Source organism: Rhinatrema bivittatum, chromosome 2 (assembly GCF_901001135.1).
Source record: "Rhinatrema bivittatum chromosome 2, aRhiBiv1.1, whole genome shotgun sequence".
NCBI lineage: Eukaryota > Metazoa > Chordata > Amphibia > Gymnophiona > Rhinatrematidae > Rhinatrema > Rhinatrema bivittatum.
In genome coordinates, this window is record NC_042616.1 from 706,963,008 (window position 1) to 706,978,674 (window position 15,667).

At 48.5% G+C, this 15,667-nt stretch overlaps 1 protein-coding gene across 1 annotated transcript in view; it reads left to right on the top strand.

The window, feature by feature from the left end:
• The window catches only part of TMEM67 (transmembrane protein 67), a 624,701-nt gene that overhangs the window by 161,082 nt on the left and 447,952 nt on the right, over positions 1–15,667 (top strand). The window contains 1 exon segment of the mRNA XM_029591688.1: positions 13,909–13,995. Within this exon segment, the coding sequence (XP_029447548.1) occupies positions 13,909–13,995 (87 nt within the window).

Consider the following 15,667-nt stretch of genomic DNA (forward strand, 5'->3'; position numbering starts at 1 on the left):
GTCTGAGGCACAGGGCCCTCAGAGGTGCGGATAGCCAGAGACAGGAGCAGGGCCCCCGAGGAGCAGGTACCCAAGAGTGTCTCACGCCAGGAGGAGCAGGAACCAGGAACCAGCATCCGTAGAGAGAACAGCAAGATACAACAAGGAAGGAACTAGTTGCCAAGTCGATTAGAGCCAGGCCCTGATGGTGCTTAAGAGTCCAGGGCTAGTGATGTCATCAAGAGGAGATGCCCCTGAGGTTCCCGCCCTGGCATCCTTAAGGGAGGGCCATGTAGCGCGCACGCCTAGGAAGGCCCGGGAGAGACGTGGCGTTTGGTGACGTCCTCACTGCCCTGGGGAGTCCTGGAATGGAGCCATGTGCGTCGGAAGTGGCTAGCCACAGCCACGAGTTTCCCTAAAGGAGAGAGGGTAGCAGCACATAAGTAAGTAATAGCGGTCGCAGCCGTCTGCAACTGACGGTCATAACACTTTTTATATCCATTTCCTGATTTATAAATTTGAATTACTTGTGCTCGCAGATCTTTTGACAGTTCTTTTGCTTTCCCCATGTTTCAGTAACCATCAAAGTCAGTGGAACCCTGGATGAAATGCACAAGGGTTTCTCAAGAACTAAGAAACTCCTTGACTATTTATACACAGACACTAATTACAATCAAACAAGGCACAAGTGTGGATACCTACCTTCATTGCCACCTCAATCTGTGTGTGTCAACTTGAGTGAATGTTATCAACTCAAACATTCAAGGGTATGCAAACTTTTGAACAGGATCATTTTATTATTTATTTTATTGCTATAGTTTGTTTAATGAAAATGCTATTCTGTGATGCATAATAGTTTAATTTGAAACACATTAAAAATGACAGAGATGTTTTGTTTAATCACTCATGTTTTCTTAAAATGTTACCCCTGGCAGAATTTTTAAGATGTGTATGTAAACTTAAGATCACAACTGTATATCTATTTCTTCATTCAGTGTTGTGCATTTTAACTCTCCTGTCTTATTTTGTAGACTTCTAGCATTTGTATTACAGACATTACAATGTATGTATTTTGTTTGAATTAACAGTCTATTTATCATTTGACAAGGGTAATTTTGAATCTTTCAGCTCTATCTGCTCCTTAATTAAAGACACCTAAGCTATTTTAGCATTTATTGCAACCTCTCTGTCAAGATATCCCAACATCCCTTTTTTTTTTTTTTTAAGTATTCTTCAAAGATACATCTTTCCAAACCATGCACTTCTGAGCAACTGTCTATTTTCTCCATTCATCTAGTTTAAAAGCTGCTCTATCTCCTTTTTAAAGGTTAGTGCCACTCTGGTTAAGGTGAAGCCAATAGGCTCCTTCTTCCCCAGAATGTTGCCTAAGTCCTGATAAGTCTAAAACCCTTTTCTTCACCATTGTCTCATCCACACATTGAGACTGGAGCTCAGCTGGCCTCTGGGGTCCTGCATGTGGAATGGAAAGCATTTCTGATAATGCAACCCTGTAGGTTCTGGATTTCAGTTTCTTACCTAAGAGCCTAACTTTAGTCTCTAGAACCTCCTTCCTGCACTTTCCTGTCATTGGTACCCACATATACCACAATAGTCGACTTCTCCCCAGCATTTTCTAAAATCTTATCTAGGTGACACTTGAGGTCCACTACCTTCGCACCGGGAAGGCAACTTACCAAGCGATCCTCAAGCCCACCAGCCACCCAGCTATCTACAATTCTAATGATCAAATCATCCGCTGTAACTGTTGTCCTAACTCTTCTTTTCTGGGCACATGGCCTGGAGACACATCCTTGGTGCAAGAGGATAATGCATCACCTGGAGAGCAGGTTCTAGCTACAGGATCACTTCCTGCCACATGAAGGTGATGGTCTGCTCTCAAATGACCTTGCTCCTCCAGTGCATCACAAGGGCTGCTTGACTGGATTTGAGACCACTCTACTATGTCCCTGAAGGCCTCCTCTGTATACTTTTGTATCTGCCTCAGATTCTCCAGGTCTGCCACTCTGGTTTCCAGAGATTGGACTAATTCTTTGAGAGCCAGGAGCTCTTTGCACCGGGTGCATACATACAACATCTCACCAACAGCCAGATGACCATACATGTGGCACTTGGTACAAAAGACTGGATAGCCCCCAACTTGCTGCTGGACTACTGTCTGCATCCTAATTTTATTCAGTTGCTAAAGTTTTAAAGTTGATTAAGGTGTAGTTCCCTGTACGTACCCGGATCAGTCCAGACTGTGGGTTGAGCCTCCTTTCCAGCAGGTGGAGACAGACTAAAACTGAAAGGATATCCTATATGAGGACAGAGCCTATCCTGTAACCCTTCAGTATTTGTCTGTCTCCAGCAGGTGCAGCACATCTCCCTTCTGTCTCCTGATCTAGGCTAGTCAGCCTTCTTTCTCTTCCTTCCTTCTGGGATCAAGCAAGTACTTATTCCTTAGGGATTATGTAGTTGTTTTCTTCCTGTTAAAATAAAGTTAAAAAGTTTAGTCAGGAAGTTGTGGATTTTTTCTTCAGGAGACGGTTCCGTCTCCCAGCTCTTGCCGGACTCAGGGGGGCTTTGCCCCTTGTGCAGTGCATAGCCTGTGTCCGTTACCGCTTCCAGGTGTGGGGACCGAGTCTGTCCAGGGCTCGTCCCCCCCCCCCCCCCCCCCTCTGGCTGCTGAAGGGTCTTAATGTTACGCTGCTGTGCTCAGTTTATTTACAACAACAAAAAAAAAAAAGTGACACAGAAACAGGCTTAAGTTTAAAAGTGCTCCCAGTGCTTTTAATACTTACCTACAGCAGCAGACCAATATTCTGTGTCTTTCTCCCCAACCTGGGTTGAACCGGCAGCCAGACAGGCAGGAATCAGCAGGTTTCCCCCCTGCTTCACTCCGGGCCTCCAGGCTGTCGATCAAACTTTTTCTCTGCAGCCTTTTTTTCTTCAGAGCGGCTCTCTCTTTGCTGCGGCAGGCAGCCTGCCTCTTCTCTGCCAGCCCCTTCGTGTTTTTTTGCGAGGGGGCCTCTTCTCTGCCTCCCTACCAGTTGGGGTAGGTCCCTCCTCGGCAGGGCTGGCAAATTTAGCCCAGGGATCAACTCCTCAGAGCTTGGCCAGACCGGGAAAGCCCAAGAACGGTGGCCATTTTGGATTTTTTGTTGGCTCCATTTTCGGAGCTCCCTGGGGCTGGGGGGGCCGATATTTTTTTTTTTTTTTTTTTTGCAGCTACCCCCCGATTTCAGCCCCCTGGCTCCCCAGGATGGGTTTTCTTTCACCCTCTTGCCTCTCCAGGATTTCCAGGGCTTGTTTTGTATCTGATTTTGCCCTCCTCCTGCGAAGATTTTATTTAGCTAGCCTGCAGGAGGAGGAGGAAGGTGTCCCCCCCCTTGCCCCCCCCCCCCGGCAAAACAAAAAATTTCCTCGCTTCACGCTGTTGATGGTTAGACCGGCTGTGGAGCCCCAGGGGTCCCTTGGAGCGCTGGTGGTCCCGGGAGTGCCCCTCCCCCGACCTCCCGGTGGATCCAGTACCCTCGGATCCTGCCGCTAATCCGGATGCGGAGGATACCCTTCCACCCCTTATGGCCTCTTTGCCCAAGGATATGGACCCGGTCCTGGCGGGAATCAGGGATCCGGCAATCGCCTTCCCCTCTCATCCCACGCACAAGTTGTAGTACCTGCGGGAATGGAACGCTCCCGAGACGGGACTCTAGGCGGGTCGTGCACTAGATACGCTCCCCCTCCCGGAGGTATGCTTAGATTTAAAAAAAAACAACCCCCCCCCCCCCAAAAAAAACCCAAAACCAAGATAATACTCCCTCCGGGGACTACTTATACGATCACTATACAGGAGGGTTTCCCGGCTTTTAAAGCCGCACAGGTCCGCATGCTCAAGGCTCATGGGATGCACATTTTTGATGTCCTGGCGCTGGGGGTGCGTGCGCCTATTTGCAGCAGTCTCATGCTGCGGGCAGGTCTCAGGTGGGTTCAAAGTTGCTCTGCACCCAGGACCCTCCGTGGGCAGAGGCTGCGCCTACGACCTTCTCCACATCCAGGCAAAAGCGATGGCAACGGCGAGGTCCGCCAAACAGCTCCTCTGGCTGCGCCATTGGTTGGCCGATCTGTCCTCCAAAGCCCGGTTGGGCACGTTGCTGTTCAAAGGTAAGCTGCTCCTTGGCAAGGGCTTGAGAAACTATGGATTCCTTGGGGGAAAGTAAGGTCCATAGGCTTCCGAAGGACCGTCCGAAACCATCCCGTTCCTTAACACCCTCTTGTCCACGTTATCTGGGCCAGAGACAGTATACCCCACGCGGGCAGGGTGACTCCTCAGGGGGTTTTTCCGTCTTGCTCGCAGTCTTGGTCGCAGCCTTCCCGTGGGCGCCATCCCTTTCGTGAGGGCCAGCCCACGCACTCCATCCTTACGCCTGCCACACAATGAAGTTCACTTGACTCTTTCCTCTGTCCCCTTCCTAAGCGGTCGACTCTCCCTGTTTTTCGTGGCATGGGTCAAATTCATGTTGGACCAGTGGGTCCTCGATGTCCTCAGAGACAGGTACGCCTTCGCTTTGCTTGAGATTCTCGTGATCCTTTTTCTATTTCCCGTGCGGTCGGTCCCAGCAGCAAGCAGTGGAGCAAACCCCCGCCTGGCCCCTGTGTCTGGGCGTGGTGGTCCCGGTTCCAGACAGCAAACTTGCCGCAGGCCAGTATTCTGTTTACTTCGTCGTTCCCTAACAGGACGGGTCTTCGTCCGATCTTAGACCTCACAAGAGTGAACCGGGCCTTCAAGATCCCGCTTTCCACATGAAAACTCTGCGCGTGGTCCTCGTGCCGTTTCGCCCCGGAGAGTTCCTCACCTCACTTGCTTTGACAGAGGCGTGTTTCCATATTCCGCTTCATCGCGGCTACCGTAGTCTCTTCGCGTTCACATCCTCCACCGGGACTTCCAGTTCAGGGCACATCCCTTTGGTCTCGCGCCTTCACCAAAGTCATGGTGGTGGTGGCAGCAGCTCTCCGCCGGAAAGGGATCCTTGTTCACCCCTACCGGGACGTCTGGCTCATCAGGGCCAAGGTGGAGGCTCTTGCCGGCAGGCGGTGGATCGCATGTTACCTCTCCTCGCGTCTCTCGGGTGCATACTGAATTCCTCCAAGAGCTACCTTCAGCCCTCCCAGGAGTTAGGATTCCTGGGAGCCCACCTCGACAACCGGGTGGGCAAAGTCGTCTTGCTTCAAGTGCGGGCTCTCGAGTTGATCGGCCGGTTTCAGAGTCTGGTCTTGCTGCCTTCTCCGGCGGCCTGTGTCTGCCTGCAGGTCTCGGGCCCCTTGGCTTCTGCCATCGACCTTGTCCCTTGGGCTTTTGCTTATATGCTACCATTCCAGAAAGCTTTACTGTCCCGTTGGCAGACAGTGTCGGAACAGTTTCACACAGTCCTCCCGTTTTTTGGGTCTTACCGTCGCCGACTTGTAGTGGTGGCTTTCCCTTCCTCATTTGCTACAGGGAAAGCCTCTCAGAGTCCCTCAGTGAACGATAGTAACCACGGACGCCAGTCTCTCTGGCTGGGGTGCGGTCTGCCTCTCCCAGTACGCCCAGGGGATCTGACCGGCAGCTCAGTCTTGCTGACACATCATTCGGTTGGAGGCTCGGGCGATGTTCCTAGCTCTTCTGGAGTTTCTCCTCCTCATCTGCGGCAAGGCGATACGGGTCTTGTTCGACAGCTCCTCCACTGTGGCTTGTCAATCGCCAAGGAGGCGCCCGCAGTCCGCTGATGGCCCTGGAAACCAGCCGTCTCTTCGCCTGGGCAGAGCGACATCTACAGTGCCCGGCGGCCTCCCACATTGTGGGCAAGGGGAATGTTCAGGCCGGTTTTCTCAGTCATCAGTCGCTCGATTCCGGGGAGTGGGAACTCTCTAACGCAGCCATGAATCTCATCGTTGACAGGTGGTCCCCCACCACCTGGGCCTCATGGCGACCCTTTGCAATGCCAAGGCAAATTGGTTCTTCCGCCGCTGGAGGGAACACGGCTCAGAGGGCATAGATGCTTTGGCTCTCCTTGGCCGGCGGACATCCTTCTGTACGTGTTCCCCCTCGTGGCTCCTGGTCGGGAAAGTTCTCAAAAGAATGGAACTCCACCAGGGTCCCGTGGTTCTGGTAGCACCAGAGTGGCCGCGCAGGCTGTGATTCGCGGATTTTCTCAACCTACCACCGGATGGACCTCTACGGCTACGCCATTTTCCTCGGCTCCTTCGTCAAGGACCTGTATTTTTCGACCAGGCCGATCGCTCCTGTCTAGTGGCCTGGTTTTTGAAAGATGACGCCTAAGATGCAAGGGCTATTAGGAAGAGGTCATCTTCACCTTGTTGCGGGCCCGGAAACAGTCGACTTCCCTGGCATACGCTCGTATCTGGAACGTGTTTGAAGCTGTTTGTGCGGAATCGGGTATCTCAGCGCCCCGATCTCATTAGTCCTCTCTTCCCCAAGAAGATTGTCTCCCCTCTCGGCTCTCTCCTGGGTCGGCTGGAATGTCATCACTGAATGGGCCACCCGGATGTGATTGGTGCTTGAAGGGCGTCAAGCATCTACATCCACCTTCTCGGCCGCTTGCCCGTCGGGGAGTTTTAGTCTGATCCTTCGGGCCCTCTGTGTGGCTCTGTTCGAACCTCTCCGTTGCGCTACCTTGAAAGCTCTTACGCTTAAGACTGTCTTTCTGGTCTCTATCTCTTCTCCTCTTCGGATCTCTGTGATCCACGCGCTGTGCTGTCGGGAACCTTTTGTTTTGCAATTTTCTGATTCCGGGGTATCCCTCGTGACGGGCCCTTCCTTCTTAGTGAAGGTTCTTCTAACCTCAATGTCAACCTGTCGGCAGAACTCCCTGCGTTTTCCCCTGCAACTGGGGACGATTTCCGTAAACTTGATACTATACGAGTTCTACTTCGCTATCTCCAGGTTACCCATGGCTTTCGGGTCTTGGTTCATCTTTTGTCCTCTGGAGTGGGCCCATTCGGGGTACGCCGGCTTTTAAGACCACTATTGCGTGGTGGTTGAAGGAAGCGATCTCCTCGGCCTCTCTTTGTCGAGGACGGGTGGTTCCCGAGGGCCTTACGGCTCATTCACTGCGTTCTCAAACTACTTCCTGGGCGGACAGTCAATCGGTCTCACCGCAGGAGATTTGCAGTGCCGCCACTTGGACGTCCTTGCATACTTTTGCTCGACACTACTGTCTGGATGTGCAAGCTCCGCTTCTTGGTTCTTTTGGGCTACAAGTGCTTTGAGCGGGACTGTCTCGGTCCCACCCGGTTTAGGGAAGTTTTGGTACATCCCACAGTCTGGACTGATCCGGGTACGTACAGGGAAAGGAAAATTAGTTCTTACCTGTTAATTTTCGTTCCTGTAGTACCACGGATCAGTCCAGACGCCCTTCCCTGTTTGTCTTTTTTTTCTGTCCTCTCGAAGCTTGTTTCTCTTGCAGATTTGTAGATTTCCACACATCTTTTTTGTGCATGAATACTGAGCAAATACACCGGAAGCCTTGGTTGCCCAGCACCAAGTATATGCAAGAGCGGTTAGTCATACCATATCTATTACATTGTTCTACATCTGCTCCATTGAGCTTTATGGTTACTTGCTTGATCCTACTCTGGTTTTGTTATTTTCTGCTTTGACTTTCGTTATACTGAAGGGTTACAGGATAGGCTCTGTCCTTATATAGGATATCCTTTCAGTTTTAGTCTGTCTCCACCTGCTGGAAAGGAGGCTCAACCCACAGTCTGGACTGATCCGTGGTACTACAGGAACGAAAATTAACAGGTAAGAACTAATTTTCCTGTTTGTCTTAATTTAAAGGGTTTTAAATTATTTAGTGTCTTAAAAATCTAATGTTTTTACATTGATAACTGGGTGATTCCTGTTAGTTTATGAATGACCAGCACAAAACTAAAATTAGTCACTAAAATTAGGGTTAATTGTATGTTTTACAAAATTGCTAATTGATTTGTATTTTCAAATTTTTCCTCCTAATTGAAAGGAGGGGACCTATTTAACAGAAAAAGAGCCTGGGGTGGGTGGGAATCAAACTAGTGACTATTTGCTCAGGAACCAGTACTCTCACCTTTTCAGATCACGTAAGTGACTGTTGAAAAGTCACAATTTTAATACTTACAAGCAAATGCTAACTTCTACAAACTCACAAAATAACCCAAAGTCCTGTTTCTAAACACGTACAATTTCTAACAATGGCAAACAAATGCTAACTTCTGCAAGCTTACAAAGTGACCCAAAGTTTTATTTCTAAACACACACAATTCCAGTCAGTGGTAAACTACTACTACCTTTAAAAACTAATATACATTAAACACAGCTAGTAATAGTTTAACTCTTTTTAAGAGTTTATTTTTTATGATTTTAGAAGTTCTTTTCCAGCAAGTCCAACTTATTACTACAGATAAAGGTTCTGCAATCAGCACTCCCTCGGGAGTGACCATTCCTGGTATTGAAGGCTACCATTTGTCACCCTGTCAGATCAGAGTGAGTTTATAGGCTCTCTTCAAATCGAGCTTGGTAAAAATCTGGGCATGCTGAAATCTGTCAAAGAGTTCAGATATTAGCGGCAATAGATAATTCTTAACTGTGCTTTTATTGATACTTCAGTAATCAATATATGGTCTAAGGATCCATCCTTTTATACAAAAGAAGATTCCTGCACTGGCAGGGGACTTGAGCAATTGAATGAAACCTCAAGCCAGATTTTCCCAAATATATTCAGACATGGCCTTAGTTTCTCGGCATGACAATGGAAATGTCTGGCCATGTGGTGGCATGGCTCCAGGAAGGAGTTCGATAACACAGTCATACCCCTAACATAGTAATGATGGCAGAAAAAGATCACATGGCCTATGCAGTCTTCCCAGCAAGTTTCTTATGGTAGTAACTGCCGCTCTGTGCAAGTTACCCCATGTTTCTGTTAAAGGTAGTAACTGCTACTTCGTGCAGCTTACTCCTGATTCCTAGGGAGCATTTCTTCTCGCTTTTTGCTAAAAACGTCTGCAAAAGCATGGTAGTATGTCAAAAGGCCCAGGGGTATTTCCACTACAGAGTCCACAAGGATAGAAGCTATAGACCTCAGATCCAGAACCCAGGGAGAATAAGAGACCATCTGTCCTGAACATCAGTCAGTAAGGTGGTTATGTAACTGAAGCCATGGTAACCCCAGGAGAACCGTACAGGAAGGCAATTCAAGGACCTAGAATGAAATGAGTTAGAAGACCAAGTACTCACTAATAAATTCAGGTGCACTGTAACCCATTGCCCCGCTTCTTGATTCAAGGACTGACAATCAGTGGCAACAACCAAGACTGGTGCAGGATTGGGTTGAATAGTAATTCCATGTAGACGGACAAAATCCAGACTAATGAAATTGCCCACTGTCCTGAAATCATCAAAAGCTAGGGTCTCTGCTGATCCTGAAGGTTAGTGCAAGGAGACTGAGAGTGAGAGATGCTGGGCCATATGACTGAGGGAAAATCAATAAGATCCAAAGGAATTTGCTTCTGTGATACTATGATGAAATTGACCAGTCCTGGGTTTACATAGAAAATTTCTAACTGAATGACTGAGGCCAGCACAATAGAAAAACTACCTCAGCCACTTTCTATGATTTTTCTCCATTTGGGAAAGGTGAGTAATAGTAAGGCCCAGTTACAGAAGTCCCTAAAGTAGTGGAACAGGATTGGCCCATGGGACTTCGTGGGGTGTAGAGCTCGTGGTGAAAGGTTGGAGCTCCAATTGTTATTCTCAAATATGGGCATCCAAGTGTAAACACAGGATTAAGGCATTGGACTTTAAAGGCAGCTCCCGGCAGGTCAGCTCATCCTTGATCTGATCCACTAATCTATTCCAGAAAACTGCAACAAGGGTTTTGTTATTCCAGCCTATTTTTGCTGCGACCATGCGGCGTTCCAAAGCACATTGCCCCAAGGTATGAATTTCTTGCTTCATGTAGAGAAGAGTGATAGAGACTAAAATCAAATTGTCTGGGTCATCAAAAATGTCTAAATGCCATATCAAAAGCATTACAGTCAAAAATCAAGGGGTCTTTTTTTCCCCAGAGTGAGGAGGTCCAGGCCAGAACCTCCCCAGTCATTAGCAATATTATGTATGCCACTTTTGACATATGGTCAGGTAACCGGGAAGCCTGCAGGGTAAAGGCTATAGGGCACTGAATTAGAAAGCACTGGTAGGATTTTGGATCTCTAGTAGAGCACAGAGGGGTTTTCACCCAGGACTGCTTAAGTAGATGCTTCTCAGCTGCAAGAGGTATAGAAGTGGAAGGAGGCACTTGCTGTAACTGTGATTCAGAGGCCTCAGGGTGGGGGTTCCAAGCAAGGGCATTAACTTGCTCCTTCAGACTTACCAAGTGTTGGATCAGCTCTCACAAGTGTTGGTTTAACTCCCTCAGGAGCTCATTCTGGGCTGCCACACCCATAGCCAATTCAGTGGGGTCCATATTGGCCAGAGCTTGACATGACATCAGTTGCTGAGGGTTGCCCCAGGAATGAGTGAACTGAAGTCTGGAGAGTCAGTTCCAGGCCAAAAATGGTATAAAACATAGAAGTGGAGTGTTGCGTCCGTCGGTCTCAGATGGGTTCGACCTCTGTGCCTCACATTTCTTCCTTCTCTCTCCTCAAGCTTTGGGAAGATGGCTGCTGCCGCATCTTCATGCCGCTCTCTTCGGCATCCCCAGAACGGCAACGGCGACGGTGTTCGCCATGGATTTCCTGAAGGCCTCTTAGGGTGCGCACGCCACCCACGTCTTTATCCACGTCATGGCGGGAACCTCGGGGCGTCCCCTCTGAGTGACATCACGACATTCGGGTATTTAGCCTGCCCTTTGTTTGCTAACAAACTGAGTTAGCAAGGATTGGACTCCCTCCGGTCTAAGCTGCTCTGCTGTTTACTTGCTGCCGCAGGAAGCCTTCTCTCTGCCCTTAGGGGTAATTCATCTCTAACCTGGGTACCTGCTCCTCGGGAGCCCTTATGCTCTCTTACAGGTACCTATCTGGGATATCGGGTACTCGCTCATCGAGGGCCTGCTCTTCCTACTCTTTTTTTTTTTTTCCAATTAACTGTTTATTAATTTTTCAATGATATCATATACATTGAATGGAAAAAAGAAGCATATATTAGAATTACATTTTTTCTCACACATTATAATTATAACCACATATAATTTTTCTATGCATTTTACTAGCCCTCTACAAAGGGGAGGTCCTCACTAGGAGACAACTTCTTATACAGGAAATAAAATTTAAACTTAATTTCGCTACAAAAGGGAACATCTTAGCAGTTTAAACGGACTAGTTCCTAACATGAGGTTACCAAACAAATATCAGATTAAACTTTAACCTCTAAATTCTCTACTTCTTTATCATTAAGGAACTGCCTTAAATGAGAGGACAAAAAGAAAGTGTATGTAACATCTCTGATTTTTATAATGCACTTGCAAGGGAATTTAATAAAAAATTGTGCTCCCAATTTCAAAACTCTAGGCTTTAACTCTAAGAACTCTTTTCTTTTCATTTGTGTTTCCCAAGCCAAGTCTGGAAAAATTTGAACTCTAAGACCTAAAAAAGGTTCCCGCTGGCTTCGAAAATAAGCTTTTAATACCCAGTCTCTATCCGAGTCCAGAAGAAAAGTTATAATCAGAGTTGCAGGTTGAGGTATTTCCTCTATAGATGTTTCTAGAATCTCAGTCAGGTTTAAATTTACAGGAGAAAGCTGCTGCATTCCAACATTTTCACTAATTACTTTCTTCCTTACAGGTAAGTAATATAATCGTGAAATAGGTGGCAAAGGTTCCTTTGCAATTTTCAAATTTTCCACTGCGTACTGATTCCACAGCTCAGTCAGAGATGATGTTAACTTTCTTGGAAAATTGATCAATCTGAGATTTTTCCCCTTCTGTTGATTTTCCAAATTTTCTAATTTCTTAAGGAGGTACAGATTGTCTTTCGCCATTTCTTGATACTGGTTTTTCAAACTACCTACTTCAGTCTTAACAACTTTCATTTCCTTGTTCATTTCCATTTGTTTTCCTTTAACTTTTTTAATCTGAGCGTTCATTTGTCCCATTTTACAGTATACCTCCTCTAACTGTGTAGTTAAATTTTTGTTAACAGTTTCTACAGCAATCCAAATAGATTCTAGTGTAAACTGCTCAGGTCTTACCAGCTGCTGCAATTCACTGAGCTTTTCCTGGGTAGGCAGTTCATCTTCAGATTGCCACTTTGAAAGTTCATCCATCGTTTGTTCTTCTCCTCTTAGGTTTCCTTCCCCCTCTCGCCCGACAATATTCGGCTGCCATGCTCCCTCCGGAGCTCCCTCCGTGTGCTGAGTAGGTTCCTCCCTGGTGCCTTCCGGGGTCCTTTCCATCAGGGCCAGAGTAGTCGTCCTACCTATTGCCGGGTTTTCGGGGGCCATCCGTTCTGCCGGGGACAGAGATGTTAATGAGTCAGGGAAGCTGTCGGATGTTAAAGAGTCTCCTCGAACAGCTTCCAGCGACTCCACTCCCGCCAGTTCTGTCTCTCTTAGGACATGGGCGTCCATCGGTCCTCGTTGTGGACCCGGGGTCGAGGCTTCCAAATTCAGCCTCTCACGGGCCCTCCGCTTCCTGCCAGAGTGCGGCATAGTAATGTGGAAATTTTTTAAGGTAAAGGGAGAGAGTCGACGAGCGTCCTGCCTCTTAGCGCGCCATCTTGGATCTCCCTGCTCTTCCTACTCTGGTGCCTTACTACTGACTTCTGCCTGCCAGGATCTTCATCAATACAGCTATCTACTTCAGTGAGTAACTAACCTTATCAGTCTGTCTCACCTCCAGCTTCAGCACTCAGAGTCTACATCCGGGACTTTCCTCTACTACCCTGCACTGCCTACCATCTATTCGAGTGTGGGACTGATCTCCTCTGCTGAGGACCCCTGGACTGGGCAGTACCACCGAGCTGTATAATAAATACAAATTCACTGTTTTTGCGTGTATAGTCTAGCCTAGTACTGCGGCTCCTCACGGGGCTCCTCCCCATGGGCGTGACCATCACCGCAGTATCCAAGAATCCACTTCAACACCTCAAAACCATAACATGGAGTATCTTCTGCCTATGCCAACCACCTTGCCTTTGGGTTGAGCTCTCAGGTGTCGTTGGCTGGCAAGGCATGAGGAATGGGGATAGCCCCCAGAACAAGGAGCTAGAAGCCTGGAACGGAGCAGAAGCTGGAGCACACAAGGAAACCAGGAACATGAAAGAGATCAAGCAGATCACTAAAGTCAGAAACCAAAAACAAGTCTTCTGGATTTAGGCAACAAATATTGAGCCAGAGTATGAGGACCAGGAAGTAGGATTAAGGTCTAGCAACTGACTGACAAAACTGCCTAAGTATAAATCAAGTCTGTGCAGGAAACAAGTTGGCTGCTGGGGGAAATGAGGGGCACAGGACTGGATAGATATTCCAAGCAGCTCATAGTGCTACCTGCAGGCCAGGGGTGAATTCGGCAACAGATCCTCACAGACCTTTGGTACATTTAATCCCCACATTCACTTACCCATTCCTTGCCAGACCTCTACTTAACTTTCTCTCTTGACTGCCAGACAGAAGAGCAGAGCAGCATACCTCCCTTCTGGCAGCTTCCTCCTGTGTGTATATGGGGGTGGGGAGATGGAGGTGTGGGGAGTGGGGAAAGGTGGATGAGTGCATCTAGAGAGGGATCCCAGGGAGTGGGTGAAAACATTGGAAGGGAGTTGCAGGATACCTGAAAGTATAGGGCAAGGGGTCAGGGAATGAATGAATGAGTGTATCTGAAGGATACAGGAACTGGTCACCACAAACTGAGACTACAACATTTGTTGTGAGAACTCCTGTTTTAATATATATTTTTTTATTGGCAGAATACAAAACTGCAGTTCATCGCAGCTCTATTTGATGTGAGGGGACATTTTCTTGGATGGCAAAACTTGGAAGAAGGCAATTTACAAGTAAATTCATTTGTATTCTTTTGTTACTGCTAGAGAATATGGGGAAAATGACAGGCAGTGTCTATAATTGTAATTTTGTCATGATAATTTTTTTGGGGGGAGGGGGGGGGGGGCTGTCAGGAAGTGGCCATGTTGAAGATTATAGAAACTATGATTATGAAAAATCCTTAAGTCATGGATTAAGTTTTTGATAGCTGTGATGGAGCCAGATGACTGATGCTGTCAGGAAATGGAGGCAGTTATGTTAGAAGCAAAGCAATTTTATTTCATTAAAACAACTTTGGGCAAAATAGTCAATATATGCTCCCAGCCCACAAACCATTTTTGGGTAACAGGATGTCAATCAAAACATTTTATGGTTCCTTAGTACCTCCCAGTCAGAGGTCTGCCCAGTAGCATAGCGGAGTTGAATAGTCATATGAATCCAGAAAGAACTCTTTCCTAGCGTGTAGCAGATGGACTCAAAACAAATGGGTATAGTGTGCTCGTGCTAGCAGTTGGAGATGGATCTGACGTCAGCCCGGGTACATATACCCCCACAGGAAGTGCAGCAAATCAGTAATTTCCGTCTCCAAAGCAGTTTGGAGCTACTTCACGCTCGCTGAGCGTGTTTCCAAATTCTAACGACTAAATTCCTAGAAGAAACCTATTGAAGACGAGCCCCGTACTCCTGTGGTGATACCAGGCGGTCACTCACCCAGTTGAGTTTCCCAAGCTGACTCCCGTGGTCCCTCGGAAGCAAGAGCCTCGGTCTGGTGGCCGGTTCGCGGCAGGGACCTAGCCCCCGAGTGAGAAGGGCTCGGGCGCGGCTTGGCCCCCGAGCGAGACGAGTTCGGGCGCGGCCTGGAGGCAGCCTCGGTCCCGGTGTGAACTTGGTCCCCGAGCGAGACAAGTTCGGGCGCGGTCTAGAGGCAGCGGGTGCACTCCCTTATGCGCGGCGGTGAAGGTACTCTCTCTCTCCCCCCGCAGCCGGAGACCGCCCGGGTCGCAGCCGGGAAGCGCCGAAGATAAGGTAAGGCGTACATCTTTACTTGGTCTCCGAGGAAGTGCGGACTAACTGGGCCTGCCTGCGAGGCAGCCCGCCGAGGAGGTCGCCATTCTGCCTGCCTACTCACCTTCGCACGATAGGCGCATGTTGCTAAACACGATAGGCGCCCGTTGTTAGCGCACGCGATAGGCGCCCGTTGTTAGCGCACGCGATAGGCGCACGTGGATAGGCGCACATTGGTAAGACGCCCGCGGATAGGCGCACATCTCTAAAACGCCCATTCTAGGCGCATGCTGTTACGCGCACTTGTTAGGCGCACATCATTGGGCGATACCGAATTTCAGGCGAATGGACCCATGCGGCCGCAGAGCCGGCACCTCCAGAATCTGGCATGAAAGCTCTAAGCCTCTGCTCAGCATGCAACCTCAGAGCCACACAGAGCGAGGAAGCAGATTCACTATGTGCCCAATGTGAGGAGGCCATGGGAGTTCCAGGACAGGACCGGCCCCAGCCCAGCGGTTCCTCAGGGAGCACACCGGACTTAGCGGGCCGTGGCGAGCAACCAGGGAACCCGAGAGACCTGGTGCCCCTACGGCCAGATCCAGCTTTGCTTTCCTGGGTGGAATTATTCAAGGGGATTCACGCCTTTGTCCAGATGCAGTCTGCTCCTTGAATGGGTCTTTC